Source organism: Condylostylus longicornis, unplaced genomic scaffold, assembly GCF_029603195.1.
Source record: "Condylostylus longicornis isolate FDR11 unplaced genomic scaffold, ASM2960319v2 ptg000004l, whole genome shotgun sequence".
Taxonomy (NCBI): domain Eukaryota; kingdom Metazoa; phylum Arthropoda; class Insecta; order Diptera; family Dolichopodidae; genus Condylostylus; species Condylostylus longicornis.
The window spans coordinates 14,305,914-14,327,879 of NW_026577973.1; the positions used below are offsets into that span (position 1 = coordinate 14,305,914).

The 21,966-nt window shown below is 24.2% G+C and overlaps 3 protein-coding genes across 9 annotated transcripts in view; all 3 read left to right on the forward strand.

Moving 5' to 3' along the window:
- Positions 1-19,245, forward strand: part of LOC129608614 (anosmin-1) — a 51,331-nt gene extending 32,086 nt beyond the window's left edge. For 5 of the 7 annotated variants that reach the window (XM_055520297.1, XM_055520287.1, XM_055520260.1 and 2 more), the window contains 7 exons: positions 15,816-15,981; positions 16,143-16,591; positions 16,746-16,864; positions 17,017-17,231; positions 17,332-17,771; positions 18,216-18,285; positions 18,561-19,245. In XM_055520297.1, the coding sequence (XP_055376272.1) occupies positions 15,820-15,981; positions 16,143-16,591; positions 16,746-16,864; positions 17,017-17,231; positions 17,332-17,771; positions 18,216-18,285; positions 18,561-18,743 (1,638 nt within the window). In that variant the 5' untranslated portion in view covers positions 15,816-15,819 and the 3' untranslated portion in view covers positions 18,744-19,245. Of the gene's footprint in view, positions 1-11,619; positions 11,737-11,812; positions 11,888-15,815; positions 15,982-16,142; positions 16,592-16,745; positions 16,865-17,016; positions 17,232-17,331; positions 17,772-18,215; positions 18,286-18,560 lie in introns of those variants that run through there. The other 2 variants (XM_055520253.1, XM_055520248.1) reach the window with 2 other exon arrangements.
- A 1,112-nt stretch (positions 19,246-20,357) lies between these two features.
- LOC129613404 (uncharacterized) lies at positions 20,358-21,004 on the forward strand. Its single transcript, XM_055527452.1, has 3 exons — positions 20,358-20,595; positions 20,659-20,926; positions 21,000-21,004. Exons 1-3 carry the CDS (start codon positions 20,554-20,556, stop codon positions 21,002-21,004), a joined length of 315 nt encoding a protein of 104 aa, XP_055383427.1. The 5' UTR covers positions 20,358-20,553.
- LOC129608976 (vitamin K-dependent protein C-like) lies at positions 20,904-21,954 on the forward strand. Its single transcript, XM_055520786.1, has 2 exons — positions 20,904-21,226; positions 21,306-21,954. The coding sequence occupies exons 1-2, from the start codon at positions 21,036-21,038 to the stop codon at positions 21,937-21,939; spliced, it is 825 nt and encodes a 274-aa protein (XP_055376761.1). The 5' UTR covers positions 20,904-21,035; the 3' UTR covers positions 21,940-21,954.
- The last annotated feature ends 12 nt before the right edge of the window (positions 21,955-21,966 follow it).

Genomic DNA, 21,966 nt, shown 5'->3' on the forward strand with positions numbered 1-21,966 from the left:
TTTCTTCGTCACAATCAAATAGTTTAAACTTGGTCCTACTGAAGTTGAAGTTTTTTTTTCTCGCATATTTCTTTTTTATTCATTTGAAACGGAAATAACCGGAATTTTCTACTTCTTTTCAAATTAAAAAAAAAAAAAAAGAATTTTTTTTAAAACATTTAACTGAAAATCTAAACGATCTTAAAATGAGAGATTAAATATTTTAAGCATTTCAAAATTAAACTGAAAAAATATTCCTATATATATGTACATGTGTGTATGTATATAGAAAAGAAGCAATAAAGTACAATTTAAGAATGTAATTTAATATTATAACTAAATTTAAAAATGTGAATTTTAAAAAAAGAATATGGACAGAAGAGCTCATAAAGAACAAATTATGCAATATAACGAATATGTCTAACCAATTTCTGAAATTATATATCATTTAATATTTAGTGATCAAGAAATGGAAAATTCAATAAAAATTTAGTAAATCTTAAGATTTATTTCTACATCATAAATGCTTTTGAAATTCAAAATTCTGCAATAAATATTTTTAAATATGGTTTTTGATTTTACGTCATCATGGCGAGGGTAATACGTTTGTCTAGCATTTTTATTTTTAACGAGAATTTTGCTATATAAAAAATGGCTAAAATAGAAAGAAAATATTTTCGTTTTGCAATAATTTTTTATTAATTAAGAAAAACAACTTTCACACATTAAGTTTTAAGAACATTTTCAAAAAAGAAAATAAAAATTTTATAGTTTTATTAAGTTTGCCTTTCTGTACGTTCACTTACACGAAATGCAAAAGTATAAAAATTACCAAATAATAGGGCAAGAAATTGTGTGCCGAATAAATTTTCCAATTTAAACATTTCTTCGAATCAAGATTTTTTTTTAGTTTTTACTATCTTTTTTCACTTTCGAACTATAAGTACATATAGTGAAATTTTTGGCGATGTTTGCTTTATTCTTCTTTTAATTATCATGCGATCGAACTGACGGACGGACGGATACATAAAAATCAAAGCATATTACTTGATATATGACAAATTCCATACCAAAATTAATTTCTTTTCTTAATTTCGCAAGTAGAAAAATTAAAGATCAAGGGCCTCTTTGCAAAATACATAATACATATATAAATAAATATACTGTTTTATAGCAGACTATATATAAAAACTTCTCCTGAATATATGCAACGCAATAAAAATTCTAATTGAATGTAAAACTCTTGTCAAATTGTACAGTTGTTCTAAAATTTCTCGTGAATTTGTTGTTATCATTATTAGAATAAATTGACAAAACTTATAGAAGATTTATAATATAATAATAAATGTGTTATGGCAGGATATAGGAATATACTCGACTTTCTTCGCATACCCTCCAATGTAGGTCGTAATCCCATCCCCCATATTATATGAGTACTCGTGTACCTTATAATTTACTGCTTGATTGTATTTTTTACTTTTAATAAATCGTATTTTACATAAAATTTTTTAATTATAGTTGACTTTTTAAATTCATTCAAACAATTTTATTTATGACTATTTAAAAGCAAGCCGATAAATTTAATTTAATGTAAATATATTTTAAAAAAGGAAAAATAAAGATTTTGTTATAATAAAATTTATTAGAGTTATTAAATAGTAAAAAAATATGGATAAAACTCCAAATTCGAATATTAATACAAAAAATTTAGATGAAATTACTGCATCTTCGCATAATCAATATGATTCACCAACATCAAGTCAAGAAAATCAAGCTAATAATGAAATGTTAAAATTATATTTAGAATCTGTTCAAAACCTTCATAACATTCTTCAAATAGAAAATAAAAAACAAAATAATTCAAATTTATTAATAAAAGCGGCATTTAATGATCCAGAAACTATAAATTATAATATTGAGGACCATGAAAATACTACACAAGTTGAAAACAATTTAAGAGAGAAAACAGAAAATTATGATGTTCGTTTGAAAGAAGAAGAAAAATCTAAGAGTACATAATTATTTACATAACAGTAATTTCTGTAATTTTTTAATATACAATAAATTTTGATATAATTTTCATTTTACATAAATTGTGTAACTATTAAGTAATTATTAATTTCATAAGTAGATATAGCAAATGATATATATATAGGTATTGTGGGCTTTTGTAGCGGAAAAGAAGAAGTAAAATTAATAATGTTAATAAGAGATTTTCTTCGCAATAATAGAATAAATACAAAATAGATTAACACACATCAGAATATTAATAGTCCTTCAAGTTTCCTACGTTCTATCCGGATTTCAATTTCTGCTTTTAAATTCTAGTTTATTCTGCGTTTATTCAGCGTATTTCTTTAAACCGTTTCGTATCATTTTTTAACTAGTTACAGAAGACAAAGTTAATTTTTTTCTACTAATAATTTTTAAAACGCAACTACTTTTTCTAAGCTGTGCTTCCACTAATCAATTATTTTTTCATTATATAAGCTACATTAGATCTAGTTAAGTTGTAAAATTCTAGGAATTACACCATAAGAATGACCAGTATATAACGCTTTTCATAATAATTAATTTCTTGTTATTTTTACAAGTATAGGTCATTCATGCACCATGGCAAATAAATAAGGCTAAAATGAATCATCAATCAATAGATTTTTTAATTATTTTTGATAAATCTTACCTTTTAAATCAAATCGGCATCTCATAAATAACTGATTTTTGCTGTAACTTCTGAATAGCAATTATAATGTACTAATTATTAATAGTCTACAATTTGTTTGAAAAAATTTGAACTTTGAAATTCTTTATTGTCTCTCAAGAAAATTTTGACCAATAATGGTGAAGAAAAAGTTGTTGCCTTATCAATCTATGACGTCACAAAGTATAAATCTGGATTACTTATTTATTAACCACCTTTAATTACTTATTATCTTACTATTTAACCACGTTTCTACTACTTTCACCATATTTTTTTACTATGTAATCTTGCGGAACAAAAAAATTTATATTTCAATTTTGAAAAAAAACCTTTTTGAGAAGATAAAAACATTGTATTTAAAATTATTAGAAAATCATCATGAAGTTATTTCATTATATCTTTCTGTTTCTTTTTCTCTTTCTCTCTCATTATTTTTTTTTTTTTTATTCCAATATTTCATTTGTTGCAAAAAAATATAAACGATAACTGGGTGCTAATTTCTAAATTTACATAACGCATTAAAAACACCAACGCCATTATTTTATTTTTGTTCTTTTTTTTTTGTTTTTATTTTGTATTTACCATTAACCATTTCGACAGAGATAATCTAATTGCTTAACCTATTTGTTATTCTTCATTTATGGTCTAATATAAAATATGCAGAAAAGAAAAATTATAAAATAAATCTCAAAGCAATAACAGTAACAAAAACAACAACAAAAAAAAAAACTAATTAATAATTCTTAATATGTAACGTCAAGTTTATATCAATTGAATATTTATGGTTGACATGTGCCAAAATCTTTAATTGCCTTAATGTATAAATTAATCAAAAGTCGTGCGCTCTATTGAAATAAAAATAAAAAAAATACAAACATTTTAATATTATGTATGTTAAACTTAGAGCCACGTATAATATAAAAAAATAATTTACATAAAAATTATTCTAGGTTAAAAATAGAAAATGTCTTTGGAATTGCAATATACTTATGCTATATGTGTATGTACATATATATTTGGATATATGTAAATATTGTAAAAGTAATAAATTTTAATGTATGTATACGGTCATAGATATTTGTAAGAATATACAGGAACAATAATTATTCTAAAATAATATTATTTTATATTACTATTAAACTTCATATGGACATAGAGTATGTTATGTATATATGGCGGGGGTAGCAATTTTAAGCTGTTTTTTTCAACTGTTATATATTTTGAAATTTATTTCAGTAAATTTTAGTAATTATTCAATAAATTAAACTTTGTTAATTTATTTACAATGACAAAGTCATCTTTATTGACATAATTAACAAATCATTTTCTATTTTTATATACATACATACATTTGATTCTAGATTTTGAAATTAGACATAATTTTTTTTAATGCAAGTTTAAAATATGTATAATGTACATCTACGTTGTCTAACAAAATGCTGGGCTTACTTCTTTGATTCAAAATGATGAAGTTCATTAATAAATTTAAGACAAGTGTTATTATGCAAATAAGTATGGAACTCCTGAAACATACATATTCACATTTATATGTACATATTTAAAATTTAGTCAAACAATGTTCCGAAAATATTTGAAAAGTATACATAACATTTAAATGTTATTTAAGCATTTTATTTAAACTCTTAAATTTTGAAATTGATAGGAACACCTACCTATTAGTTTTTGCATTATTTTTTGTAGTAATATTGCTCTATACAATCATGTGCTAACATTATTGTATTATAGTAAAGAATAGATTAGGTTTCAAATCATATAATTTATTTTTTTATTTAATTTAATTCTTAATTAACCGACATTTCCTAGATATACACATAATTTTATAGCTAAATAATCAATTATTTTGACCAAGATTAAAAAAAAAAATTTTCCATTATACAAAAAATTTTACTAATAAAGTTAGATTAAACCAATGGATTGTAAAGTAGCACTTTTTCCTTGGACAATTCAAACAGTTTGATTTGACAGTTAAGTAATTGAATTAAAATAAATACTTATATTAATTTACGAAATAGCACATATCGTTAGTTTTTTGTTTTTATAGAAATTGGGAAAACCTTGCAGTTTCGAATATATAAGGCACCGAAGATTCAAATTTTAGCAATTTCTAGACATTAACTCGAGGGAGAGTGATGGTGGAAAAAATTCTTTTCTAACAGAACAATTTTTTATTATTATCCAAAAACTGCTTTAATTTCTGAGTTCTGTAACCTACCGTCTATAAGAGAAAATGGTTTATTTTCTTTTATGGTTATGGTAACAGCTTTCTTGTTATTGCAATGTTTCACTATATGCTGTATCGTAGTAGAAGAACTCGGTAGCCACTATTCTGCTATTTTAATAAAATTCGCTACGGTAGCTATTTTAATGAAATACTGGTTTCGATACAACTAAAAATTAAAAAATGCATTTGTGCATTTTTAGTGATTACGTATATAACTTTTGTGAAGTGGGATGGAGGGGCGGATTATGCAAAAATTTCTAAGTGAGTTTCTAGATCTATTTGTATACAAAATTTCAGCTTTCTTCAGAAAATTTTTAAAAGTTATTTAAACAGACACAAGGACAAACTGAAAAATAATAAACACTTTTTTCCATTTTTTTTGGAAAAGTGTTAAAAGTGAAATAATATTAATTAATAAATTTCCTTACTGTTTTGTTCATAGTTTAAAATATAGCACACTCTTGTATATTCATGGCTATAATAAAAGTTTGTAAAATAAGCTTCACGAAATTGCAGTTATCATGTTATGTGAAAATAAAAGCCATAGAAATAAGTATGTAATGTACATTCATACATATATATATATATACATTTGTAACTACAAATATTTAAAATTTGATTAATGCGTATCTATATATATGTATGTATGTATGTTTGTATATTAAACGCAACATTAAAATTTTTATATTATGATAATTCATTAAAAACATCTTAAATTTATTTGAACATAATAAATTAGGTATTTTGCATTAACTTGAGAAAAAACCAACATTATTAACATAAAGCATTTATGTATCCATACATAAACTTTATGTATGCGTATGCATAAAGTACAGTCATCCTCTAATATATACGCTATGCTTAAATACAATACTCATTTTAGTACTAAAAAAAGCAGAGCACATTTTTATCCGTATTCAAAGTGAATTTAATAAGTGGGTTTTTCACTTTTCCAGTGTTCTTGTGTCATTTCCCAGTTATCTGATAAATGTAAAAAAAATGATATTTTTTAATTGTAAGCAGTTTTTCTTTATTTTAGCCCGAAAGACACAAATGTATCTTAATGTCGTGAATGAAAGACACAAATGTAATTTTTTATGTCATGAATGATTGGGGGTTTTCGTTTATTCAGTTCTACAATAGTTCTAACTTGTAGTACGTTCGAAAATTCACGCTACACGTATAAAAATATAGATCTTTCCGAAATTTTTGGCTGCAATAAAGTGCGTTCGGAAATTTAATCTGAAATAAAGAAATGTTAGAAATTTAGCGCAGACCTCTAGTATAAATTTTGTCGCTGCCTCGTGAAATTTTTTTTTTTTTAATTTAAAATTCAAAAAAAATTTTAACTTTCAAAATGACAGATTCAGATATTAATACAGTGTTAAAGTAAGTTTTCTTTAAGTCTTCAAACCTTGTTAAAATTTCCTTATTTTGCAGTGAATTGGGAGGCGAAAAGTATTGGGATATAATTTCATAAACAATGCCATTTATATTATTTTCGAACGTTAGATTATTTAGAAGTTTCGAAATTTGTAGACTGCGTAAACAAAAAAAGCTTAGAAAAAGTTTTTGCATATTGTTTAACGCTGCAACTTAGAAATTTTCTAATGTAGAACGCAGCGTGCATAAAAGAAAATCCTCATTTTATTTCGAATGATGTCAATTATCAAATTCAACAGCTTATGAAAAAAAATTTGAAGTTCATTCTCTTGCAAACGCATTAATTTTATTCAAAAGTTTTATTTGAAACGTTTTAAATTTATTTCATAGCCAGAAAGTTCGTGTAATCAGAATTAAGTCGCGTGTTAAACAGAACTTAATTCTGATCTCTACAATAATAGAAATTATGAATGAAAGTTATGTACTTCAATGATCCATATTTATTAAAATTAAAAAAATTAGTAACATTAAAACATTTTTTATTTTTGCCGTTTTATTTGCAGCATGAAAGCGGGGTTTTTTTTTTTGTAAGTATAGTTTTCCCATTTAAACGCTTTTAAAATCTAAAAAGTTAGGCGATTCATTTATTCGGGGATGACTGTACACTAAATACAATTTCAATATGTAAATTTTCAATTTGAGTACTTTAAACATTATATTTTTTTTAATAAATGACATATGGACGAACACAGTGAACGTATAATTAAGGTTAAATACTGATAATTTAAAATTGCCTTGAAAACCAGTATGCGTTTTAGATTTATACAAGAAAAAATTGAATTTTAAAAATTTATACTTTGTGAGTTTTTTTTTTCCTCTCATTTTTTTGTTTTGTTTTGTCATTTCGTTAAATCAGGATTTTTTTTTCGTAGAAATTGTAATAAATTCTCATAAACATTGTTGCTTGCAAATTTTACGTTCATAATAGTATGTAGATTTATATTCTATAAAAATGTTATAATATATAAGTATGTGAACATAAAAATATTGACACACATATTACTGATTGTATGTAAAAAATTATATTATCAAATATTTTGGGCAATAGAGATTAAATAGCAAGATAATCTGTATAAATTATTGTTTCCAGGTGTGAAATTTATTTAAACATATACATACGAGTACAAGTACAGATGCATGTAATGCAATAATTTATAGAACAAATTAATTTAAATTTATTGATTCCAATAATATTATATTATATTGTATTATTTATTTATTAAAAAATTTTAATGTTAAAACATATTATTTAAATCTAGAGTAGATAAATTGAAAAAATGTATGTATACATGAACATGTTATGTTTATTTTGTGATAATAAAGCATTTTTATTTATAACCAAAACCAAAACAGCTTGATTTTATAGCAACAGTGGCTCTTGAAATATAAAAATTACCTTGTATTAAATAATTAATTTATGTGGTTCAGTTTTAATAAATTTAATGTACATAATTAATTTATAGCAATTGTACTACTATACATATTATACTGCGGTTATATGTTGTCCTAAATTTATAATAAAATTAATATTGAAGGATCATTAGATTTGAATAAAATTTAAAAAATTAGAGAAAAATAATTTTGAAAAAATTGAATTGATTTTAGTATAGTTTACCAAAATGTCAAAGAAAAGTCAAATTCATGTTAATAAAGATTTCTACAAAATAAGTTTACTTTTTAGTATGCAGTCAGTCTTAAGAAAAATTCAATTCTTCGATTTTACAAAACAAAAGCATATGAAGAAAATCACATAGGGAAATGTAAATGTATTTTTATTTCGCTGCAGATCTGTAAAAAAATATAAAAATAGATTTTTAGGATTATAGTTAGAAATTTAAATTCACATCTGAATTATCGAAAATTCCCATAGTTTAATAAACACTTCATTCAAATTGACATACATACTTTTTTAATTTTTAAATATATTTTGGCATTAAATTCAATGTAAATTATTTCTAATTGAGTTAAGAAAATTAGAAAATCAATCATAAACGTCTTAATTCAAATTAACGCAACTTATACTAAAATTATAACCACTTGTTCCAATTTATAACCTTTGTATATTAAATTACAGTTATTTTTGGTTATTAATGACAATTAATTCAAAAAATCCGTAAAATGTCAAATTCATATGTTCATTTTTCAATATGTAAAGCCAGTCTTTCAAATTTAATGTTTTTGTGATTACTTTATTTCAAAATTCAAGATTGCCCCACAAATTCAATTAAGGTGAAGATATTTATTACCAATATATGTATATAGCAAAAAATATTTTACAATTCTTGGAAATCAAATCAATCTATGCATGTATATACATATGTATATGTAGACATATGATACTTTTTTTTCTTTGAAGTAAGTCAAAGAAAAAAAGTATGAATTTTAAATTAATCTTATTAGAATTCGAGATTTATTAATATTTAAAATTATATTTATGATTTTATTATATATATAAAAAAATGCAGTTTTGCACACACTTCTATACGGTAAATTATTACGTATATACATACATAATTATGACACACGTATACATTATAATTAATGGAGTTTATTAAATTAAACATAGTTTTATTTTTAATTTTTTTTTGTCTAAATGTATTTTGGTATTATTAGAGGCTTGAAAACTAACCTTTTTTTTTTTGACTTATTGCGTTAAATTAATCGCTGTTTAATTAAATGATAAATTATTGACAATATTTTTTCCCGAAATTTATGCAAATAAAATGTGTACATAATATCGTATTTGTTATCGTAATTAAATGTTGTGCACTTGTACATATTTGAAATAGATAAACTTCATGTCGTATATGGTAACATTTCTATTGTACACAAAGCTAATCTGTATTATTACTCTGTCAAGGAAGAAAAAAAAATAAATATCCGGAAATCGAATGTACGAAAGAATTTTCAAATTTGTCATTATGTCTTGTTAAATTTTTTCTTAGCTACTTCTTAATTTTTTCGAAACTAGTTTTAATAATTAATTTTGTTGTATATAGTTGTTTTTTTATACACACTTAAGAATAAAAAAATTATTTGAGTCAATTAAATTTTGAAATACCTAATAGCCAAAAAATAAAGGTTTCATCATAAGCCTTCCGCTTTATTTTGTATATTAAAATAAAATAATTTCTGATATTTTAATTAAATACAATAAAAAAGCAAATTAAATTAATTTGCAAATTAAATTAATTTTGTCTTTAACTACATAATTTAGTTTTAAAATTATTAAAAATTGCAAATTTATTTTGAATTTAAATATTAGGTTATTTATTTAATAAACTGCATAATTCTAAATTTCGATAAAAATTATTGTTTATCAAGTTCTTTTTACCGATCCGCATTGCATACAATAAGAAAAATTATGTGATGGCACCAAATTTCGAATGTTAAACTTTAGGTGGGAACGCACTTCTTTTTTATTATTTTAATAGTTCTCGATTAAATTTAATCAGAAATAAAGTATAAGTATAACATATATAGATTATATATGTATATATAAAATCTTTTATAGTTTTTGGTTTAATACAAATAGGTGTTGTTTTTCCTGTTTGATTTTTCATATTTTGACACTTCCTACATGATTTTGTACCATTAATGAACGTGAAATTAACGCAGTTTTATTTTCCATTTCAATTTAAGTGGCAGCCATTTTTGAGTTATCGCTTTTCATATTTCACAAAAGTTCATTTTCCAATAAATTATGTGTTCAAAAATATCATCTTTAACGAGCCTTTAACAAAATTAGAGGGTATAACAAAAATATCGAAAATTAACATTGAATTTCTTACTAAGTATGTATGTATGTATTTGCAGAATTTGACCATAAAATTTTAGTGACTCCTATATGTATGCAAAAATATTTTTCGTTAAAGTATGTGAATAATTTTAAAAGAATTTTTTTTGCATTTAACAGTCTCTAACTTTTAAATGGATTAGTTTTCATTAAAATTATGGAAATAATAAGGGCCTATGGTAATTGACCAATTTTAAAATTTTAACAAAAAAAGGAAATGGTGACCAATAATAGTGATTTTTTATTAAACTAATGATTAAAAAATAAACAAAATTAATCTTAATATTATCAAGTAATTTTAATTAAAATAAAAATATTTTTTACGCTTTTAATATTTAAAGAAATGACTTTTAGTTTCGGCAAAGATTTTCCTGTGCGCTATACAATATTTAAGGTGTGCTACCAACAAATGGAAAATATATTCATTTTTTTACAAGAATAAACACACCTAAGAAAAAACTTTAATATTTTATGGTTTATAAAATAACTATTTTTTAGAACACACCGTTAACACTATTGAAATTGTGAACTGCTCTTTATTGATTTTAATCAAATTATTGCACTAAATTTATTTAAACTGCATTTTAAAAACACCAACAACTAATTAATATATATACATGTGTGTTGGAATTCATTTGTAAACATAAAGTGTACTTTACTTCTACGTGAGCAGTAAGTGATCAATAATAATTTCTTTCTAAAGTAGTCAACACTCAACATTGTCATGCAAATTTTAGTTCTTGTCAAATCAAAAAAGTAAAACGGAGAAAAACATAAAAAGAAAAGTCATGATAATTTTAAAAATTATTTAATTTTATATAGCTAATTTAATATTATAATTAATATTCCATTGTAATATCGTATTGCATATACAAGAATAATTAAAACTGAACTGAACTTTTGTAGAATACGGCTGAATTACTTTTAAAGCAAGTGTGTGCATACATACATATATATACAAAAGCCAGGGTAATATTTTCTTAAAAATTCGTTCTTACATTTTCACGGAAATAAATTGCAAATCGCATATCTAAGATAACTGAAAAATTTGTTAGATTGGATTAATTTGGTTAAACGGAAAGTTTATATTGACCAAAGTCCATTGGTAATAACCTCAGTACTCACAGTAATAAACAAAATAGGTGAATAAGTAAGGGCCTATTTTCGACATTTTTGATGTAAACGGTAAAGGTATTCAGTAAAATTCGTCCAAGATAATTTTAGCAATTTCCGATCAGAATTCTCGAAATATTCACATTATATCCGTATATGTACTACATTATGTTGTTATGTTTGCTTTTTAAAGCCATCTATATTATTGTATCTACACTTTTATTATATTTATTATATAATATACATATATATACATATAAAACACGTATGTACACGTTTTTTCCTTTATTATAGAATTTTTTTGCAATCTTCTTGTATTTTAAATAAAAAAAAAAAAAACGTAATGCAAAATATTGAATTAAAATGTTTTCCTAAAACCGAATCACGCAATGGAAAAACGAAATTAAATTAAAAAAAAAAGAAGAATCTATAGTTAAAATAGTTGAACCGTTATACTATAAGGTAATTTCATTAAATCTTTAACATAATATATAAGATAATTTAACAGCTTTCTTTTTTTTTCCTTTTTGACTCCTAGGAGGAGCATAGGACTAATGCATGATATCATAGATGGTTATGCCATAGTTTCATTGCGTCATAAAATTTTAACTAGGTAGGTGACTAGCTCGCCATAGTTTTTTTTTTTTTTTGAATTAAAGTTGAGTCAATGAAATAATTAGATATTACTAAGTAATCCCAAATTTTAAGATAGAAAATCACAAAATAATTTGAATTTGAATTTGAAGTTATATTTAGACTTAATTACAACTACATATGTGGCTCCCATAATTTAATTATTTAACTTGGTTATAGAAATTTAGAAAATTACGGCTACAATAACTCTTTTTTTTCTAATATGAATAAATAAAACAATTGAAAACGATTTAATAAAAGGCAAGTTCTTTATTCTATTTTTAATAATTATTGATTAAAATCATATGAAGTCTTTATTAAAATTTTTAATAAAAAAAGTAAAAGTGTCATTTATTGGAGGAACTGCTTGAAAATTTTGATTTGAAATTCTCAAAACTACATTCACTTAATAAAGTACTTCCCTCATAATAAAAATTTTGTTGCCCTCGTTGGACAAACATTCGATTTGCTTATTTTTTTTTTTTTTTGAGAAACAAAGAAAACATTAAAAAAAAGATTTTCATATTATTATTCCTGTTATTAATAAATCATATTTGTTAATAAGAAAATCATAAAATCACTTAAAACTTCTTTCGTGTTTCATAGTAATTAATTACATAAAGTTATGCATCGCATGATTAAACCGTAACTGACATCATAAACGAATATGCAAACATATACAAAAAAAAATTTTTGTCTTATTTTAGATTTAAAATGAAATTCGCCTAAAGGCGTGAAAATAATAAAATATTTAAAAATCACAAAAAAAAAAACTTTAGCATATAGCTTTCTACGATGAACTTCAGAGCTCAACGCATTCGAAATGATTAATGGCACTGATCTATTTATTGATCGGGAATTCATGTTACGTTTTTGTTTTATTTTTATTTTTTCGCCTCTTCTTTTTTGTTATTTTTTTAGCATTCCTTTTTGTAAACTCAGCGATTAAAAAAGCGTAACATTTTCTTTTATTTAGTTTTCATGTTTCGTTTTTTAAATTTTTTTTTTTCGTTTCTTCTGACTTTCATATGTCCAACAAGATGGATTTATGCATTCATAATAAATTTGCATTTTCGATTTGTACTGAGGAATATGAAAAAGTTTTGAAGAAATATTTTTGCTCGAAATTTAATGGTATGTAGTAAATTTCACGTTCATACATTGTATATAGTTTATAGTGATAATGTTGATCTGTCGATCTGTGTATGTGTACATGTGTATCCAAAGTTCATATCAACTGAAGTGAACTTTTCTAAGTGTTGATTTTACGTTTTTAATAATTTTTAAGAAAGTATTCAAACAATTTAAATTGCAAGAAAAATATTCAACTTGGAGAAGATATATCAAGTGTCAGTTACTTGATATTTTACTACGGGCCAAATTTAAATTCTTCTTCATATAAAGAAAAATATGTAATCAACCAATTTCCTTGAAAATTAATATTTGAGTTCAATGTTATAAAACAATGAACTTTAAATATTTTCGGGAACATAAGAATTCGGAAACCGAACTAGGGAACGATTTTACAATTTTTATCCTTGAAATATTACAAAATCCTTGAAACCTAGTCTATGAGTTCTGTTTGCTACCAGAACCAACAACTTTACAGGCAATTCAGATGGCATTAATTGGACCTTTATTTTAAGAGTCAAAACTACATTTTACAGTTATTTAAGCTAAAAGGGCTCATAAAATTTGGAAGAGAGTTCTTTGGGATTTGGAAGGGGCATTTTCTTAGTCATGTGCAACATCTTTGCTAAATTAGACAAAGCAAGTTGCGCTTGGTTATTGTGCTAACCACATCTGTTTTTTTTTTGCTTTTAATTTATTCATATCGAAATTTTCAAATTTATGAAATTTTTGATCGCCTTTCGTAAATTATTATATATGTATGATACGTATGCACGTATTTACATTTTTTCTCTATTGACTATAAGAAATTTTTTTTTTTATTATTTTTCGTTATTTTAATAAAGATATTGTTTTATTAAGGAATTCCAAATTAATTAACATTGTTCAAGAAAAATAAATATGCATGTGCATATATGTACATACATACGTATATGTAAATATCTACATTATGCACATTATAAATATAAAAAAAAATTATTTTATTTTAAAGGTTTTTAAGTGAAATTCATGGTTATTGAATGTAGAAACGATCATTTTTTTTTACTGCAAATAGTGCCATTTATATTTTTTGTCATTTAAATTACGATTAAATCTTTATTCAGTACCTACATATGTACCTACATACATATGTACATACATATTTTATAAGTATTGAAATAACAAAACTTCGATGCTTCAGTATTTTTAGCTCAGATTATTTAATATGTAAATTATGAATTTTAGTTTCACAAAATATAACCGGTAAAAATAAATACATTGCATGAATCAAAAAATATTAAAGTGCAAAAGCTCTTTTAAACGTATTACTTTATTATTATAAAAGAAATTGTTCAGACAACAATAAGGGTTTAGAACATAATAATGATAACGTAGTCCAAGAAAGTTTGAAACAGAAATGTGTATACATACAAAATGTTTAAACTCGTTCTATTGTTTTACTGTGCTACGGTGATCAGAAAGGGGAAGTAAAATGTTCTACCTAAAGAACATTTTACTTCCCCTTTCTGATAAACTAAACTGCTTTACTAACTGAAACTAAAGACTTCAACACCCTCTCTGGATAACTTCTGTCTAAATTCGCTTAGTTTAAATAATTTCTAAAATAATTAAGATTAAGGCAATATTGATTGAATTTTATTTCGCATGTAACAAATACGCACTTCATTAAAACTGAGTTTTTTTTTTCTATTAGGACAACACCATTAACAATCTGCAACTGTTTACCTAAACACTCTTTCCTAGTTTAATTTCTTTAATATATTTATTCATTTATATTGTTAATGTTTTCATTATTATTGTTAAACCTATCTGTGACTATACATGTTATCTTGTCCGTCACCATCCACATTTAATAGCTAGTTCTTATTAGTTTTGTATATCCGCATAGTCTCATAAATTTATCTTTAGCATATCTTCCTTTTAACTCTTTCATTATAACATTCAAATTATCTTTCGTTATTATTTGATCCATTTCATATATGTAAATGTTTTTCAACTATAGACTTAAAATGTCTAATTTTTAGTCTCCTCGCCCCTTTCATTTCATTCAAATGTTACTTTAATCTTATTCTTACTGATCTATTAGTTTGCCCAATATAAGTAAAATTTGTCGCACATTTTATTTCGTATATCTTGTAATTCTTGTCGTTCTTAAATTTTTCGCTCTAAATGAATTTAATATTTTCCATATATTCCTCCTTTATCCACTATTGCGAAAGCGATGCCAACAACCATAACAAAACTCTATGGGCATCCTACATTTTTTTCCCCTTTTTCTTTCCAGCTTCGTCATAAATAATTGAAGAATAAAATTGAGTTAGTTGTTCCTGTTGATACTTACGATATTGTTGCTGTTCTGATATTGAGTAAATAAAATATTTGATGATTCGATGCATGCTCAAAAATTGATTTTAGGATAGTTTTTAGATAGTTCAAAATATGAAATTGTGTTTTATCTAGTTTTATTTAACAGTTCATGCTATTACAGTTTAGATTTATTTTATATTATTTTATATTATATTAAACAGATCTGTTATGTTGAACAGAAAAAAAACTTTATTTTCTATTTGAAATTTTGTCGAAATTTTTTTAATAAGAAATAATGTGTGCATCCGAATTTTCTCTTTGAGGAACTAGCTTGCGTTAGAATGTGCGTATATGTAAATTACATTCGCACATTCGGAATAAAATTTCTAATATTTAAATTTTAGATTAACATTTATTTTAGATTTGTCATGCATTTTAATTATATTATATAATATATTTGTGTATTACAGAATTATGATATTCAAAAAACTCACAATATTGTCGTTCCTATTTCAAGCCACCGTTTTACAAACAACATTTGATAATTATGCTGAATCAAAAAGGCGTGAAGATGTTGATGAGAATTTATTACGAAAGAGATGTGAATTAATTAATTATGGCTTTAGACTAGATAATGTAAGTATGTATGTACACGTAGTCGGATAACTAACAAAAATTCGAATTTCTTAAACGTGTGGTAAAATACTGAATATAATATTATACCTATAAATATATTTAAATACTTGAAATTTGTTAATTAAATATCAAATAATTTTCTTTCTTTTTTATTTCGAAAGATTTCGTTAGCTCAATGTATTAAAAATCTTACAAAACCGGGACATTGTCCATCTACATCGTATGATAATCGTGAATATTATGGTAAAATGATATGCCTTGAGACATGTCAAGGTCACGATTATAAATGTCCAGGTACACAAAAATGTTGTCATCAAATCGATTGTGGTATGATTTGTCAGGAACCAAATGATTTACATTATGATAATAGTATACCACCAATACCAAGAAACTTAGTTCCAAGAAATTTAAAAAAAAAAGGACGAACATGTGAATTATTTTGGGATGTTCCGTTGATACATGCAAAAAATCATACAGGACATTTTTTATATATAGTTGAATGCCGTTGGCATTTTGGAACTCAATTTTCGCCAAGAAAACTGAGAGAATGGGAATGGTTAGATTATGAGATAACTGGGCATATTTTAACATATAGAACATCAGTGAAAAGGTAAATATAAACGTACAAGATACTTTTTTTTTAAATATTATGCTTGCGAAATCGCAGGCGGTAAGCAGTTGTAACAATAATATATTTTATCGTTAACAGCTGCATAGTTGAATTAACAGTAGCGATGACATATTTTATTTTATATTTCTTATAGAATGCATGCTAGAATAAAATTAAAACGGGGACGTTTTTATCAATTTCGTGTTGCTATGATTAATGAAAATGGATTTAAAGGATATTCTGAACCATCAGCACCATTCCGATTACATGATGGTAAGATAGAAATTAATTTTATTTTAATTTAAAAAGATTTGAGTCTCGTGAAGCTTCAATAAATATAATTTAATTTACTTACTTTTATTTGCTTTTTCTTTCCATTGGAAAATTTTTAGTTTTTCATACATAAATATTAACCTTTATTTTAGTTGCAACTCATATTACAGATCCTAGGCCACCAAAAGCACCGAAAAGTTTTAAAATAACACTGCCGAAATTATTACCAAATAATTCCATATATGCAAAAGTGACATGGTTGCCTAATAAATCAGATATTCCAATTGAAAAATATCATATATCTTGGGCTCTTTACATTAAAGCTGAAAATAATTCTCTTCTTTTAAATGATGCCTTTGTTAAAGAGGTACAAAAAAATTTATATTTTATTATTTAAATAATTACAAACTCTTTAATTATTAAATATATGTATGAGATAAAATTTATTTTTTTTTTTCTATTTTTAGCCAATTCATTCGTATGAATTTTGGAATTTACATCCAAATTCAATGTATTATATACAAGTTCAAGCAATTGCTGTACATGGAAAACGTCGTCCAAAATCACCAAAATCTTCAATTTTTTATAATACAACAATAGAAACTAGTAATAGCTTAGATCATATTAATAGTGAACTTTCAAATAATCAGTATTATAATCGAACAAATCATTATGTTCAACAATCATCAGCTTCATCATCTATAAATTCTAATATTGGAACCTATTCTATTAATTCTACTGGTTATAATATAATTGGAAAATCTAAAAATACATTTTATTCAGAAAATAATTTTCATTCTAATTCACATATGAAACAACCAATTATTACAATCAAATTTTTACCAAATAAAAAATACGGATTACTTGTTCGGGCGGTATTTTCTAAAGATACAAATAATGAAAAATAGTAAGTAAATTTAAAATTTTATTTATATTAAAAAAACTCTTGATTTGATCAAACTAAAAACACAAATTCCAAAGACATTTAATTGGTAAATTAAGAATGTAGCAAAAAAAATCGACTCCATGGCCCGATAACTTCTTTTATTTTGCTGCTTACTTTCTTTTTAATAATGGTAATGCTTTTAATGTGCTTTTTCAATATGAACGCTAATGAGTATACGCATTGGAACTAATATTTATGAATGCATTATTTTATGCGTTTCAGTTTTTAAATATTCTTCAATATTTTAAGTTTGATCTAAATTTTGGACTTTAATCGATATTTTACTGCTATTACAATCTAACTGAGTCTGACTGTATAATTAATTATTCTACAATTAGCGTACAAAATTATTTTAAGTATTCTGCAGACTTTGTTTTTATTAAAAAAAAATTAATAATTTTTTAGCTTACTTGAACTATGTCCTGGAAATTTTTCAAATTGTGAATCAAAGGAATATGAAGCAGCTAAAACAAAGGTAATAATCACTTAAATATACATTTTTTTTAACAACTTATTGTTTTAATGTATCAATTGTTAAAAATTGAAGAAATTTTTCAAAAATTTTCTATTTAATTTTTCGGCAATCATTAATTTGATCTTCATTCTCTAAAACGGGATTATTCAAAACACAACTTTTAGTTAATTAAATCAACAAAAAAAAAAAAAACATTAATCTTTTAATGCATTATAAAAATTTCGAATTTTACTTATATTAATTAATATATTTTTAAAATTTTAAATATTTTTTAGAAGGATCAAATCGATTTCAGTCAATTGAAATTCAATAAACAATACACATTACGATTAATTGATACAACGAATCATATTGATGTTAAAGGAGATGGAATTGTACTTACAAAAACATTTTTAACTCCAGCATGTTCAGAATGGTTAAAAAAGCATCCAAATTTGAAAACAAATTTTAAATGTTAAACAATTGAACCTTGCTACTATATATCTTTTATTTTATATTTTGTTTGAATAAAAAAAAAAAAACTGTTATAATATTTAGAATAATGAATTTTAAAAGAAAAATGAAAAATACTCATGCGCCATATAATAAGTTAATTTTATAAACTGAATATTCCTAAATCTCAGAATTCAAATGACTGGGAACCCACTACTAATTAAAATATATTATATATTTTTTAACAATAACTTTTTATTATATTATAAAGAAACTATTAAACATATCGATTTTAAGTAAAACTTATACTTAATAGTTTTTTAGGATTTTTTTTTTCTTTAAATATACATACCAGTAGAATTAAATTTAATATAAATTATAACGAATGCAAAAAAAAAAAATAAAAACAAATTCAAAGTTAATTTTGTAAGGCATGAAAAAAGGTAAAATAAAAAATATAAAACACTATTTTTGACAAAATTGAGTTAATTACTCAAAACGAAACAGTATTTTGTAAATAAACGTATATTTTACGCATTTTTAAAATCAAATCTTTTATTTTTATTAATTCATATTTTGTCCTTAAGCAAACTGACATTAGGTTTTTATAAAATAACCCTACATATATTAAGCGACATAAAACAAACAACCGGATTAATACCGGCACTGAATTCTTAATAAAACATATTAACAAACGTTTATGTGTATATGTGATTTTTGAGTTATAGGGTCTTAAATTAGGTAATAATTTCAAATCTAATAAGACCGAAATTAAAACAACCAGGTTACTCTCAGAACAATATTAATTTAAATTGATTAAAATAGTTAAAAAATAGTTTAGTTTATTTTTTATTTAATAAAAAATTATTAAACGTAAGATTTTGCTAAATTTACAATTTAAAAAATAAACACAATTACCTATCTGATTTTAGTTCTATTTTTTTTGTAACCCGCAATAGTGCGGGTTTCTTCTTCCTTACTCACCTATTTGTTATAACTATTCGATCATATTATTCAACATAAACTAGAATTTTGAATTTTTGGATTATACTTAAAAACAATTTTTTTTAGCTAACTTGATTGTTATACTACACATCAACTGTAGAATAATCTCTGGTCATATTAACTTTTATATATATAAAATAATATTATTACTATAATCAAATTTAATAATAATAACAATTTTAAATCAAATTTGGCTTCATTAACAGTAAACTCTACTATATTAACTTCAGAGATCACCTTGTGCATTAAGTGACACGGTAAACACACGGTTAAAGTCTACATTTATGAGCATACATACATAATGTATTTTAAATCTTTATTTACATTTTACAGTATGAGATCGAAAATACAATAAAACATTTTAAATCTACAAAAATATTTTGACTAATGGACAACATTACATTGTATTTTTTTTAATAGTTATCTAACGACAGAAAACAAAAAAACTGGTTATTAATCATAAAATTAATACGAACTAATTAGCTACATATTAACAACTGGTATTATCGTATTTCAAATTTTCAAGTCTGTATACCTACCTACATATATTTTAAAATTCACTGCATTTGCACTTTTTTACTAGTTAAGATAAGACATTTTTCTTAGATTCATATAATGAAAAATTTTATTATTAATATAATCGTCGTTAAGTTTATTATAATTTTACAAAGCTGTCAGAGCAGCACTAAACCACAATTTCAGCAAGTAATCAAAACACCATGTCTGACTGGAGCATTAAAAATCTTTAAAGGTGAAGAAGGTGCACCCGGCAAACGTAATAAATGGCAAGGAACTGTTTTCTTAGAGAAATGGCCAAATGAAGACCATATTATGTTAGAGTTACATTTAAGCCATAATGCTAATTTAAGTTTAGTAAGTGAAATATGAGTTGACAATTTTTGTTTATAATTATAAATTAATGATAAATTTTTTTAGGGAGACAAGTCCAGTAAACTAATATCAACAAAATATATTCACAGAATTAACATGACCGAACCAACATCAATTGTAAAACAAATTCACTTTGAGATTGATGGAAAACCAGATCTAGGATTTCCTGAACCAATTGGGCTATACCTAAATGGTTTTGATATCTGTAATTGTACTAAACAGTGTTTTAATAAAGATGATCATGACCCAATGATAAATAATATGTATGCTACCAAAGTTTCAAACTCAGTTACAACTTCTAAGGCATGTACAAGTTTAAAAATTAATTTATATATTGCTTACTTAATTTATGTACATACATTATTTGAAAATATTTAAATCTTTAGAGTGAACTAAATAATGTAAAGAAAACTGACTCATTTATGATAGATGTTAAAGTTGACAATACAAATAATTTATGTGGTCAAAGAAAAAAGTTTCATAAAACTTTGATACAAAATGGATATGATGTGCAGCCTGGTGAATATCCTTGGCATGCAGCTATATTTTTGCGCAAGGAATCTGATTCTCCGAATACTGATTATATTTGTGGCGGATCTCTAGTTTCAAAAAGGTTTAATGATATTACATTTAAATATTTCTGAAAAAATTATATTTTACATCTAATAAAAATTAAAAATTTGTATGTTTAGCACAGTAATTACAGCAGGTCATTGCGTCCACGAAAATTACCACATTATTATATCACAAAGGTTTCTGGTGAAATTAGGATTGCATAATCGCCTCTTGGCCTCATCAAATACTCAAGAACTCAGAGTTTACGAAATTTTGGTACCACCCATTTTTGACGTGAAGTCAAGTAAAAATGACATTGCATTACTAAAATTATCTAATTATGTTCAATTTAATGACTATATAAAGCCCGTATGTTTATGGCCAGCAAAGTATATTGAATTGAATTCAATAGTTGGAAAAACAGGAATGGTAATTGGCTGGGGCTTAGATGAAAAGTCTCAACTCTCTAATATATTAAAAGCGGCAAAAATGCCTGTAATTAGTCAGATAAATTGTTTGGAATCTAATAGAGCATTTTTTGGAGAGCATTTGTCAGTTAATAATTATTGTGCAGGTTATCGGAATGGAACGAGTGTTTGCAATGGTGACAGTGGTGGTGGTATGGTATTTGAAATAAATGGATTATTCTATCTGCGCGGTATAGTGTCGTTAGCAGAAGCGATACCTGAAATTAATCAATGCAATCCAAGAGAGTATGTTCTATTTACAGACGCTGCAAAATTCTTAGACTTTATACAAAATAACATCTAAATTAATTTGTAATTATTTTCAATATAT

What these genes read in the sequence shown, in the direction of transcription:
- LOC129608976 (XM_055520786.1), top strand. Translation starts at nt 21,036, where the DNA reads ATGATAGATGTTAAAGTTGACAATACAAATAATTTATGTGGTCAAAGA. An exon ending in GGATCTCTAGTTTCAAAAAG is followed by an intron (nt 21,227 to 21,305) that starts GTTTAATGATAT and finishes TTGTATGTTTAG; the next exon opens with CACAGTAATTACAGCAGGTC.
- LOC129613404 (XM_055527452.1), top strand. Translation starts at nt 20,554, where the DNA reads ATGTTAGAGTTACATTTAAGCCATAATGCTAATTTAAGTTTA. An exon ending in ATAATGCTAATTTAAGTTTA is followed by an intron (nt 20,596 to 20,658) that starts GTAAGTGAAATA and finishes AAATTTTTTTAG; the next exon opens with GGAGACAAGTCCAGTAAACT.